Here is a 13,716-nt window from a genome sequence, read left to right as displayed (position 1 = left end):
CTACTAATATCCCTACAACAGGTGTGTGGACATTGCACAAACAACGGCCAACAAAAAATGTATGTGTGTTCGTGTTACAAAGACAAAACATTTGATGCTGTAAATATCATATTGATGTGCTTATAAAGACAGTATACCTACACTTACCTCGCAAATAAAAATAGGTTGTGTGTAGATTTAAACTATAGCTGTCTAACACACACTGACATGCACGGTTCTGTCTCCAGTGGGTGATGAAGTCCCTTACGTCTATGTCATCTATTACAGGTTATGGACAGGTGCAGTCAGGTGGCAGGAGGGGTGGAGTGCATAACACTCCGTCCTGGATATGACAGAGTTTACCTCAGACCATGTGTCCAGCAGGCAGAGTTCAATAACTACAGGCAGATGTGAGATGCAGGAGGATGACACTTCTCATACCACTCTTTAGGGTATCGACCAATTAAAAGCTTCATCCAGGGGGAAGCTTTGCATCGTTCAGTAGCCTACAGAGTAATATGAAGAGTGCATTTGCTAAACTTATGTAGATATTCTAAAAAGTGTTTTGATAACTTGCAAGTGTAACAGTTCCATGTAAACCATACGTCACATAATACTGTAGAAGCAGTGTTCTGCTAATATAACAACGTGCAAATATTATACCTGACATGTTTGAAGAATACACCCCCCCATATTGATAGTACTATTTGATTAAATAATAACAAAAGACGATAAAAAGTAATAGATGTGTCTTTTATAATTTTAATGCTGAGTGCAAGGTCTCTCCCAATTCAGACATCAGTATCAACCTGTTTTTCAGTCAGAGGACTCCATTTCAAAAGCATCTCTTCTGCCAATCTGTAGAAAAACGAGGAAGAGTTGATGAGTGACACGTATTGAAAGGGTGATATTACTAAACACTTGTGATGTCTTATTATACTGAACAAAAGTATAAACGCAACATGCAACAATTCCAAAGATTTCACTGAGTTACAGTTCATATAAGGAAATCCGTCAATTCAAATAAATTCATTAGATTTCACATGACTGGGAATACAGATATGCATCAATTGGTCAAAGATACCCCCACAAAAGTAGGGGTGTGGATCAGAAAACCAGTCAGTGTGACCACCATTTGCCTCATGCAGCGCGACACAACTCCTTCGCATGGAGTTGATCAGGCTGTTGATCGTGGCCTGTTGAATGTTGTCCCACTCCTCTTCAATGATGTGCGAAGTTGCTCGATATTGCCGGAAACTGGAACACACTGTCGTACACGTCGATCCAGAGCATCCCAAACGTGCTCAATGGGTGACATGTCTGGTGAGTATGCAGGCCATGGAAGAATTGGGACATTTTCAGATTCCAGGAATTGTGTACAGATCCTTGCGACACAGGGCCGTGCATTATCATGCTGAAACATGAGGTGATGGTGGCAGATGAATGGCACGACAATGGGCCTCAGGATCTCGTCATGGTATCTCTGTGCATTTAAATTGCCATCGATAAAATGCAATTGTGTTCGTTGTCCGTAGCTTATGCCTTCCCATACCATAACCCCACTGCCACCATGGGGCACTCTGTTCACAACGTTGACATCAGAAAACCGCTTTCCCACATTACGCTATACACTTGGTCTGTGGTTGTGAGGCCGGTTGGAGGTACTGCCAAATTCTCTAAAACGATGTTGGAGGTGGCTTATGGTAGAGAAATTAACATTAAATTATCTGAAAACAGCTCTGGTGGACATTACTGCAGTCAGCATACCAATTGCATGCTCCCTCAAAACTTGAGACATCTGTGGCATTGTGTTGTGTTGCAAAATTGCACATTTTAGAGTGGCCTTTTATTGTCGCCAGCACAAGGTCCACCTGTGTAATGATCATGCTGTTTAAACACCTTGATATGCCACACGTGTCAGGTGGATGGATTATCTTGGCAAAGGAGAAATGCTCACTAACATGGATGTAAAGAAATTTGTGCCCAAAATGTTAGACAAATACATTTTTTGTGCATTTGGAACATTTCTGGGATCTTTTATTTCAGCTCATGAAACATGGGACCAACACTTTACATGTTGCATTTATATTTATGTTCAGTGTAGTAGTCACCTTTTGTCCCTTCTGAGGTGTTTGCCAATGCCTGATGGTCATGGCAGCATAGATCAGCTCCAGGCCCCTCTCGTCACAGATACTGGTCATGAAGGAGCCCGACTTCAGCTCCTATATCACAGAGTGAGGAAAGACTGTCACCATACAGTCATGGAAGCCAACAGTACATACATGGTTAAACAGCCAATCAAAGATCCTGATTCACAATGGACACGTGCCAGCATGGCATTGACTGGTTGGCATTACTCACTCAGGCAAATGGCACAGTGCCTGCCCTGTATTGACCCTAAATGCCAATGTGCTACAGTTAGCAAGGTAGCTGGCTAACGTTAGTTATGCACCTCTTCCTCTGACATTACATTTTAGTCATTTAGCAGACGCTCTTATCCAGAGCGACTTACAGTTAGTGAGTGCATACATTTTCATACTGGCCCCCCGTGGGAATCAAACCCACAACCCTGGCGTTGCAAGCGCCATGCTCTACCAACTGAGCTACACGGGGCTTGACATGCTACATCACATTACACGTTAGCTTGATGTATTTAGCTATCTACAGTATCATTCCTCTTTCATCTGTGGTATCATAGTAGAACCCTGCACGGGCATGAATTTTAAACCTTAACCCTACCCAGGCAATCGGGCCCTACCCTACCCAGGCCCGATTGCTTCTGCCAAATTTAAGGCCCTGCCTGAAACCCGAAATCAGAAATAACTTCCCCCATTAGTAAATCCATTAGCTGTTCCTCTCGGTCTGTCACTTGCTCCCTGCACGCAGCTCACTCTACATTATTATTTTCTGTGAAATAATCTCTCCTGTTTTATATATGATGAGGTTGACATGATGTTATGCTCTCAGTCAGATATGACTGTACTGCGCTGCAGAGCACATGCAAATGGCTCAGCTTCAAAATGTTAGTGATCAATTTAGTGATACCAGAGCCCTTCACGTCCCCTAGTTATTGATGAAAAAACAGGCCCTACCTGGCCCTAACTCAATGTATAATGTCGTGCTCGGGTCGGGTATCAGAGCTCTATATCATAGCTAGCCTGGCTCGCTAGCATTATCAAATAATGTTGTATAACCAAAAGTAGCTACTGGCTAGCTTGAACCAGTTATCTACTTAGCTAACATACTCACCAACACCAGCGGTTTGACAGTTGACAGTCAGCAGAAGTGTCGGATGTTATCCATTCCTGGCCATCTGGAAATATTGTTGAAATGCATTGGAAGTCTGCACCAACTTTATGGAAGCCCATTTTCACTCCTATTTGCCGAGCGAAATGTGCGTGCGTTGCACCCATATGCAGACTTTACAACAAATGTCCACATGGCAGCTGGGGCGGACCACAACGTGTTGTCTCTGGGCAATTGGGACATCATTGGCAAAAGTGGGCATGTAAGTCATCCATACCCAACCCTCCAGTAAGTCGTGACAAACTCTCAAAACTCAATTTTGGACGAGACTGACTTTATAACCAAAATTATCCTATTTACATTTTGTAGTCAATTTTGACACTATAATTAATGTTTCTGACTTATATAGATGCCACTTAGGCTGTTTAAAATCATAGAAGTTGGTTCTAAGGGGCAGTTGACCTTTAACATTGTTCCAGCATACACGTCTGCAGAGAGACTAACGTCGTAAATAGACGTGCAGGAAATCCGTACACACCCTTATACGCTTGCGCCCTGGCATAAACAACCCCACCGCATACAAAGTTGCTAGCCTGCTAAATGGATATCATGGAGGATATGTTCAATGAGTGTATTTCACACGTGAGTAGCTTGCATTCGCTATGACAGCTAACGTTAGTGTTAAAAACTTTTCACCACTGACTGGCTGTGGCTATAATTAGCCTAGCTTTTTGCGTCCATATTGTGTTCACCTCTGTCATGTTTCCGATGGGATAATTTTTCAAGGGCCCAATTCCTGCCCATATTCTATTAAGCCCTGCCTTACCCAAACTCGTGATTTGTTGGAAGAGTTGTCTGTTGAAGTAGCCAATAAAACTCCCAATTTTCCCTAGACCTAGTGCTGTTGCCCCAGGTCTGGGATTTCCGGGACAACATGACACCTGTCATGTCTTTACCATAACAGTGACATACTGTGACATACTCACAGCTGGGCCAGTGAAGTGGAGTGTTGGCTGCGGTGTCCGTTGGTGTCCTGGAGGTCCGGATGTTTCAGTGACTTGGTCCCGTGTACCAGACCCAAATAACTGCTGCCTATCAGGCCTGCAGGGCTCCTGTTCTTTAATACAGTCAAATCAGTCTCAGTCAGTGGAGCCTGACTAGATGGGATTGGGAGGGAATGGATGACACGATGTATCACTCATAAGCCTCATGTCAACACTAAGAGGAACTTTAAAAAACTTTAGTGAACAAGCTATTTTAGTGACCTTGATTGTATCGCAGCTATCCCTGAACCGGACTTAGCTTTAAGCTTTCTTGAGAGTTAAAGGTAGATTGAATGCTTGGTTCATTCCTGATTTATCCGAAGTCATTCATAAGATACATTTAGCCTGGGTCAAGGCCAGGAACACAGGTTTAGGCCCAGATTGGCAATATTTTAGGCAACTGATGATCAATGTGTAAAACATATCAAAAAGGCTAAATCTGATTCTTATGTAACCAATCTTTCTGATTGTAAGGGGAACCCAACTAAATTCTGGAAAACTGTCAAATGTGACCCTTTTCAGGAAGCTCACACAGGAGAGGCATTTTAACATTTTTTTGATGTTTATCAAAATGCGTTTTTTTGGCAGAAATGTATTCTGGAACATATGAACCTTCATATGCCTTAATAACAAACTTGTATTCCATCTGTAAACACAAATACAATTGTTAAATTACGAGCCTAGTTGATTTAGACACAGACAAAGACAGGAACCTTCCCGCTAGCCATGATTGGCTGAGATAATGGATGGGCTGGACATGCCGGGAGATGAGTTTGGATTGGTCTCACATGTAGCATGCTTCTTTCTGTCTATAACGTGAGCTGCTCAGTATGTGTTGATAATCCTTTCTATCGCAACTTTTTTGAAAGATATAACTTCAGCCATCGAGAACTACAAAGGTTTTGATACTTTTCTCAACAATATCGATGCCCTGAATTTAGCAGGTGCCATTGACAGATCAGTTGGAAAAAGTTATGATGGGCTACTTTGTGCACACGCCACGGTCAGTTTGAACTGGAGTGACTTGACACAATGCTATCACTGTATTCTTTTCCAAAAGGTTGGCTGGACCTCTTTGAAGTCACGTAGATCACATCATTACACTCTTTTTGTTTACAAAGCTTCCGACTTACCCATCTTCTCTGTTAAGATTTAAAATGACAAGTCATCAAACCCGTTCACGGGGTTGGTTAACTCTAGAGACTCCTTTGGTGTCTACAGAGTTAGGTAAGTCAGCCTTTTGTTTTCTTGCTCCACATGTTTGGAATTATCTCCAAAAACACTTTTTGAATCGATGTGTTATTGTACCTAGTGCAGTTCAGGCAGTGGACAGAGGATTTTTATAACGAAGAATGTATTTGTTTTAGTTGACTGTGTTTTGTGTATATTTATGTTTGTTTGTGTAATATGTGTTATGCTGTATTTTATTTATTTTATATTGTATTTGATTTTGTATGTATTTTATGAAATAGTATATGCAGGGCTCCAATGTAAAAGAGACACTGGTCTCAATGGTGACTTCCTGATTAAATAAAGGTAAATAATAAATAATCAGCGTCTTGCAGACCTGGGTTCAAATACAAAATTATTTACAGAGTATTCTGTTGCCCATTCTGTTGAATAGGGCATGCCTTTTGTTAAAAAGCAGAAAAACAAATCATACAGTCTATATTCATTCCGGCTTTAGGCTATGGCGATATCGTTTATATGAATGCAATTGCCACTGTATTAAAGCCACTAGACACAGTTTATCATAGCACACTACGCTTTATAATGGGCGATAGGTTCAGTACACATCACTGCATTCTGTATCAGCAAGGCTGGCCCTCTCTTAAGTCTCGTAGATCAATGCACTGCTCTCTTTTTGTTTATAAGGCCCTTAAACAAAGGCCCTCTTGTGCAAACTTCCGCAATACCTTACTTCATTGTTAAATTACAGACATACAGTGAGGGAAAAAAGTATTTGATCCCCTGCTGATTTTGTACGTTTACCCACTGACAAAGAAATGATCAGTCTATAATTTTAATGGTAGGTTTATTTGAACAGTGAGAGACAGAATAACAACAAAAAAATCCAGAAAAACGCATGTCAAAAATGTTATACATTGATTTGCATTTTAATGAGGGAAATAAGTATTTGACCCCTCAGCAAAACATGACTTAGTACTTGGTGGCAAAACCCTTGTTGGCAATCACAGAGGTCAGACGTTTCTTGTAGTTGGCCACCAGGTTTGCACACATCTCAGGAGGGATTTTGTCCACTCCTCTTTGCAGATCTTCTCCAAGTCATTAAGGTGTCGAGGCTGACGTTTGGCAACTCGAACCTTCAGCTCCCTCCACAGATTTTCTATGGGATTAAGGTCTGGAGACTGGCAAGGCCACTCCAGGACCTTAATGTGCTTCTTCTTGAGCCACTCCTTTGTTGCCTTGGCCGTGTGATTTGGGTCATTGTCATGCTGGAATACCCATCCACGACCCATTTTCAATGCCCTGGCTGAGGGAAGGAGGTTCTCTCCCAAGATTGGACGGTACATGGCTCCGTCCATCGTCCCTTTGATGCGGTGAAGTTGTCCTGTCCCCTTAGCAGAAAAACACTCCCAAAGCATAATGTTTCCACCTCCATGTTTGACGGTGAGGATGGTGTTCTTGGGGTCATAGGCAGCATTCCTCCTCCTCCAAACCCGGCGAGTTGAGTTGATGCCAAAGAGCTCGATTTTGGTCTCATCTGACCACAATACTTTCACCCAATTCCTCTGAATCATTCAGATGTTCATTGGCAAACTTCAGACGAGCCTGTATATGTGCTTTCTTGAGCAGGGGGACCTTGCAGGCACTGCAGGATTTCAGTCCTTCACGGCGTAGTGTGTTACCAATTGTTTTCTTGGTGACTATGGTCCCAGCTGCCTTGAGATCATTGACAAGATCCTCCCGTGTAGTTCTGGGCTGATTCCTCACCGTTCTCATGATCATTGCAACTCCACGAGGTGAGATCTTGCAGGGAGCCCAAGGCCGAGGGAGATTGACAGTTCTTTTGTGTTTCTTCCATTTGCGAATAATCGCACCAACTGTTGTCACCTTCTCACCAAGCTTCTTGGCGATGGTCTTGTAGCCCATTCCAGCCTTGTGTAGTTCTACAATCTTGTCCCTGACATCCTTGGAGAGCTCTTTGGTCTTGGCCATGGTGGAGAGTTTGGAATCTGATTGATTGATTGCTTCTGTGGACAGGTGTCTTTTATACAGGTAACAAGCTGAGATTAGGAGCACTCCCTTTAAGAGTGTGCTCCTAATCTCAGCTCGTTACCTGTATAAAAGACACCTGGGAGCCAAAAATCTTTCTGATTGAGAGGGGGTCAAATTCTTATTTCCCTCATTAAAATGCAAATCAATTTATAACATTTTTGACATGCGTTTTTCTGGATTTTGTTGTTGTTATTCTGTCTCTCACTGTTCAAATAAACCTACCATTACAATTATAGACTGATAATTTCTTTGTCAGTGGGGAAACGTACAAAATAAGCAGGGGATCAAATACTTTTTTCCCTCCACTGTAAGAGATTCACCAAAATTAAAGTAATCCAGGCGTTTATATATAGATTCTAGTCATACTTTATCAAACACCTTTTCAAAATCTTATATGAAGAACAGGCCTGGTATCTTTGATGTTTCATAATGTTCAATTGTTTAAGTAATTGTCATATATTATCTATCGTCCATGTAAAAAACCTGTCTGATCAGGATGAACAATATCTAGTAAAACGTTTTTTATTCTATGTGCTATGCATTTCGCCAGGATTTTCGCATCACAACATTGAAGTGTAAGAGGACTCCAGTTTTTTTAAATGGACTGGATCTTTATACTTACCACCTGGGTCCTGTTTTAGTAGTAATGAAATCAGACCTTCTTGTTGAGTTCCTGAAAGTCTACCATTTTTATAGATTAATTAAAACATGCTGATATACCTCTGCTGGTATACCATCAAGCCCTGGTGTTTTTCCAGACTGAAAAGATTTAATTGCTACAAAAAGTTCCTCTTCTGTAAGTTGGCCTTCACACAGGTCTTTCTTCAAATGTGTTAATTTTACATTATTATTAGGAAAGAAATCCTTACAGTTAACATCATTAAGTTTCAAGTTTTAATGTTCATGCACAAGTACAGTGAAATGCATTTTGTAACAGTTCTGAAGATTATTAATGAAGGTACACTCACTTTTAAACTGGTATTAAGAGCAGTCCCATAAGCCAGGCTGGAGAGAAGGTTCTTCCCTAGCATTGGGCTTCTACAAAATGACAAGTTGTTATAGCAATATGTTCTCATACTGTACATTTCATATAAAGGGCCAGTAAATCAATACAACTCAAAGGCAAATTATATAGTTAGAGGCAAGGTTTAACTGACACGAATTAAATCTGACTGGTTCGATCTCTTTCCTTTCAAAACAAAGTTTAAAAAATCTGGACAGCCGTGCATTTTAGAATAGACCTCCGTAAAACAAATACATGCAGTATGTGTACAAAATACTGTATAAAAGGCCAATTTAGAGTCATAACACTCTCTTCATTGTAAATAAGAATTTGTTCTTAACTGACTTGCTTGGGTAAATAAAGGTGAAATAAATAAATAACTGTATGCTCTATATCATTTTATAAAAGTATCAACCCAATATACAATACCTTGTGATCTTCTGAGACCTCCTTCTCTGGTACTCCACCTCGTCCACTGTCCACACGGCCCCCTTCACGTTTTCCACACGCACAAAACACTTGTGCAGGCTCAGGTTGTGGCGGACTGCATTCTGTGTGTGTTTTACAGGGATTATAGGGTCAGAAAAGGCTGCACATACAGAACTCAAGGGAGACGTTATCACAATTATGGCATCCATATTAGGAAGTCGTCACTTGTCAGACAAAACTGACAACTGACGACTTCCTAATATGGATGCTGTACACTTTATCATTTTCAACTTGTAAATCATAACCAACATTATAACAAAGATTAAGTCAGTATAGTACCTTCCACGTTGCAGCATTGCGTCTGAAGTAGGCAAAGGTCTGTGTAAACCAGCTGTATATCTCATTAAGTGTTAACTGCATGTCCGATGCATCCATTATAGCCTAAAACGATGACAATAAAAACATGTAGGTTGTAACCCATCAAATGGGGCGACTGCTGATATACACCTTTTTACACAGGGATTACAGGGGAAACTACAAGTTAACAAGTTAAGTTAATTTCTTCTTACCTGTCTTATCAGCGTAGCATAGGTAAAAGGTGGCCTGATATATGCATTTCTGTACATCTCATGATTTGGGCTAATTTCTATTTAAAAAATAAATACATTGCACAATTGGTTAATTTCATTCACAAGGATATTTCAACCAGCTTGGTTAATATTCAGCAAAGATCCTGAGTATTAAATACATGTCACAGATGATATTGAAAAGGACATGCAAAGGACAATATTTACTTTCTCATATCACAAGACTGGAGCAACAGTGAAGCAGGGACAAAGCTATGTACATCTATTCAGTATGGACTGTGTTGACATCTATGCGGGTTGTTACCTGAAGACAGAGAGCAGAGAGAGGGGTGCTTGTCTGAGTGGTGTCTTCGCATTGCCCCCACACTTGTGGGGCAGAGTCCTGCAGGCCCCTGGGGTGGGGATTGGGAGGTGACAGGGGCCGTTGGGGATACCCGAGGGTCATCTGGAGGGGACAGTGGTGGCAGGCTCTTGGACATGGTGACACTGGACCCAGAACTCTGCTGCACACGAAGAAGAAGAAGAAGAAGAAGAAGAAGAAGAGAAACAACACAGACCAGGGTGGAAAAGGAGAGAGAGAAACAAAGTGAGAGGGGAGGGGAGGAGAGGAAAGAAACAGACCAGAGGGAGAGGAGGGAGCTTTTTAAATGGCTGTGATCGATGCGATTGGATTTGCTTCATCAGTGGTGTTTCCACTAATATCCTTTGGAGAAGGAAGTCAATCATCAGTGATTAAAGGGTGAAATTGTATCATAAGTATTGTGATTACAGCACCATGTTAGCTAGATTAGTTAATAATTAGCTTCTCTATTATCCAAGCTTGTGTCTTAGCCTGCTGTCTACAAAATGTCTGATCACGGTCTGATGTAAACAGCATTAAAAAAAAAACTAAATCTTTCTGTGATCAATAATTTGAACAAGTTTTTATTTTATAGGAAATATCAGTTATGAAACAACCTTGAGGCAAATTGGTTCAGCATGAATAAAGACACCTACATACAACGTTTCAAGTCTCTAGGTCAAACGGGGCAGCGGATATGAGGGTTTAAGTGAGACTGGTTATAACAGCACCAGCTATAGGCCAATCGGTGACATTATTTTTTAACCAACTTACTCATGGCCTCTACTTTCTGAATGCCAAGTTAATCTATGCTTGAGTTTTTTGACCATGTCAAGAAAAAAAATAGCATTCAGAGAATAACAAAAGGTTTCACAGCTTCGCTGTGAACCCTTAATAAAGAAATATAATGAAGGACAGTCATCTTCTGAAAAAGCAATACCAATTGAATGTGGGCAACCTGTTGAGTCCATTTGAAAACATTCTCTCAAAAATGACTAACTAAAATCTCTCATCTTCCATTTTGATGTGGTTGGTAGAGGTCAAATGTCACCTTAGCTTTTCATATATACACGCAGGCACCTTTTGCTCAACAATTGCTTACACATCAAATTTTTACAATAGCCTCTGTTAGTGTTCTCTAGGCCCAGTGATCCTGATAAGAGAAGTCTGACTCCCCTTGTAGGCCGCTAAGAGATCCACAAGGACTATGACGGTTTCCCTCATTCACTCCAGGCCAAAGGGGCAGAACTGTTGGTGCTTTCATCCCATGCTGCACCTTTTACAATCAGATATAACCTCACTTATTATAGATCTGGACTCATATCAACTGAGTGTACGAAACATTACAAACACCTTCCTAATATTGAGTTGCATCCCCTTTTGCCCTCAGAACAGACTCAATTTGTCGGCGCATGGACTCTACAAGGTGTCCAAAGCGTTCCACAGGGATGCTGGCCCATGTTGACTCCAATGCTTCCCACAGTTGTGTGAAGTTGGCTGGATGTCCTTTGGGTGGACCATTCTTGATACACACAGGAAACTGGTGAGCGTGGTCTGGTCAGTCTATGTCATGGAAAGAGCAGGTGTTCTTAATGTTTTGTATACTCAGGGCTATTTGGGACGCATACAGTAGCTAGAGCAATACACCAAAGGACTCCAGAGGTATCATTTGCCTGCTCATGCTCGTGTGTAGTGTCACCTACACCTATACTTGGATTTCTGATGGGATATTTATGGTATAGCATTATCTCTAAAGAACCATACAATTTAGAATCATATAGCTATTTCTCTGTTGTTCACAACTCGTCATTCTTCAAAGCGCGTTATACCTGTTGACTGAATAGGTCATTTTCTGTGAGATACTATAGGCTTTTTACGTGTGGTCTGTCTGTATACTTACAGGTTTGGAAGGGGACTGTGGTTCCAAAGGTGACAGGTGCAAGTGGGCCATCATAGCTTGGAGACGGTCCCGTTCTTTAGAGAGCTGATAGAGGAGAGGTGGAGCGAGAAAGGAGGAGAGAGAGTGCAAGAGGAGGAGGAAAGAGGGAGGGAGAGGAGAGAGAAAGGTACCAAGGGATAGAGGGAGCGAGAGGAGGTGAAGAGACCCCAGAGTAGTTTGAGCTGAGGTACTCCGTCACAACAGTGTCTCTCACACACTCACTCACTCACTCACTCACTCACTCACTCACTCACCTGGAGGTCTAACTGCTGCACCACCTGCATCTGGACTCTGCACTGGGTCGTGCTCCTGTCATCCAGCATGTGCTCAATACTCAGGTGCCTGAGAACGCTCACATGAGTTACTGGGGTGATACACACACACGCGCACACAGAAACTGCTCTCCGAGTTTATACACTATACATACACTCTCCATAGGAAAACGTACTTGATAAACTGGCTGATGTTTTCACAAACAGACTCACAGCCCGGCCAATTACACACACCATATCCATAGAGTGAGTGTATGATTGCTCGATCCACATTCAGCAAGCTGTAGGTACAGGAGGAAGGGTTACACATACAAAAGAGCATCAGCATCATAAAGATAAAACATTAAAAACAAAAATAATATATATATTTTTTTTTTCTTTTTTTTTTACAGCGTATGAGGAACAATGAGGGGTTAAAATCAAAATGAAAAACACCTTGCTTTTGATTTTGAACAAGCTGCTACAGTGTTTTACTATAAACGTTACTACAGATTTTGCTGATAAAAACCTAAAGCAAAACAACAAACAAACAAAATACGTAGTCCCAGTGGGAATAAACGTGCACTCTTACTAAAATTGAGAACAAATGACTTGGGTAAGTGAAGCTGTCTGTGGCTAACATCTTCATTGATGTTTACAAACAGACCGTTTTAACTGTATTTTTTCAGTAGGCTGCACAGAGAAAGTGGTACCACTTTACCCTAAGGCAGGGGTCTCAAACTCAATCAGCACAAGGGCCATATTGAGAAAATACAACAAATTCGTGGGCAAGACATAGCCTATTATCTTTTTATTTTTTTGCATACAACTGCAACCCAAACTGTCCATTGTTTTTAAAAAAAATATGGCTCTTCATAATGTCCACTTATGTATATATGACGAAGATGAAAACTAAATGTTAGTCTAAAAGAAATGTAAGATAATGTCTAGATGCTTTTTATGGTGGAGATCAAGTTTATTAATTGCTTGGCTGTTCTGATTAGACAGTGGATTGCGCAGTCAGATAGAACAGGGTAAATAGGCATTTTAATGTCATAGATTTAGCCGGTGGTAACTTGTGGAATAGACACCGGCTGGAATACGCTTTTAACCAATCAGCATTCAGGATTAGACCCACCCGTTGTGTAAAGCATTTTTAACATCTTAAAACAAAATAAGACCAATAATATTTGTGCAGCCTTTGCTGCTATACTTGCATAATATGCTGTGACCCTAATCAAAAAGTATTTAATAACTCCAAATAACAAAAATGTAGTTAGGTTGGTTTAACATTTAAAATTAAAACATGTTTTTAATTTTTTTTGCACTGCATGGATCACTGGTGTGGTTGAATGCAGCATTTCTGTATGGTGCACTCAAAATGTCTTGTAGTTGACTAGCCAGCCTAGGCAACTACTTAAATGTTGCTGTAATAGGCCTACATGTTTCTCCGTTGCATGGTGATTTGTTGCAGGTTTAGTTTTTTGGTTATTCATTGTCAAGCTTTTAAAACCAAAGCCAGAGTGCAACATTTTAGTAGCTTAGCTAGGACTGTGCCATGTGTCTGTACACTTTCCCTCCATACACACGAAAGCAGCACAATCGATGTTGAATTCACAGATGTGAGCACATCATTTTCATAAAGTAGATGACTCAACT

The 13,716-nt window shown here is 41.0% G+C and overlaps 1 protein-coding gene across 1 annotated transcript; it reads right to left on the bottom strand.

Moving 5' to 3' along the window:
• Positions 1-795: 795 nt before the first annotated feature.
• On the bottom strand, positions 796-12,819 carry LOC121531186 (forkhead box protein P2-like). Its single transcript, XM_041836453.1, has 11 exons — positions 12,779-12,819; positions 12,255-12,359; positions 12,061-12,148; positions 11,768-11,851; positions 9,832-10,030; positions 9,510-9,586; positions 9,280-9,381; positions 8,941-9,062; positions 8,477-8,546; positions 2,091-2,201; positions 796-837 (listed from the first exon to the last, which is right to left on the bottom strand). Exons 1-11 carry the CDS (start codon positions 12,817-12,819, stop codon positions 796-798), a joined length of 1,041 nt encoding a protein of 346 aa, XP_041692387.1.
• Between the last annotated feature and the right edge of the window lie 897 nt (positions 12,820-13,716).

The sequence above is a fragment of the Coregonus clupeaformis genome, chromosome 19 (genome assembly GCF_020615455.1).
Source record: "Coregonus clupeaformis isolate EN_2021a chromosome 19, ASM2061545v1, whole genome shotgun sequence".
Lineage (NCBI taxonomy): Eukaryota > Metazoa > Chordata > Actinopteri > Salmoniformes > Salmonidae > Coregonus > Coregonus clupeaformis.
The sequence above is the reverse complement of the archived record's forward strand: the minus strand, read 5'-3'. Positions and strand labels throughout refer to the sequence as shown.

What these genes read in the sequence shown, in the direction of transcription:
- LOC121531186 (XM_041836453.1), bottom strand. Translation starts at nt 12,819, where the DNA reads ATGGCCCTTGTGCTGATTGAGTTTGAGACCCCTGCCTTAGG. An exon ending in TGCAGCAGTTAGACCTCCAG is followed by an intron (nt 11,852 to 12,060) that starts GTGAGTGAGTGA and finishes CTCCTCTATCAG; the next exon opens with CTCTCTAAAGAACGGGACCG. An exon ending in GCAATGCTGCAACGTGGAAG is followed by an intron (nt 9,063 to 9,279) that starts GTACTATACTGA and finishes AAACACACACAG; the next exon opens with AATGCAGTCCGCCACAACCT.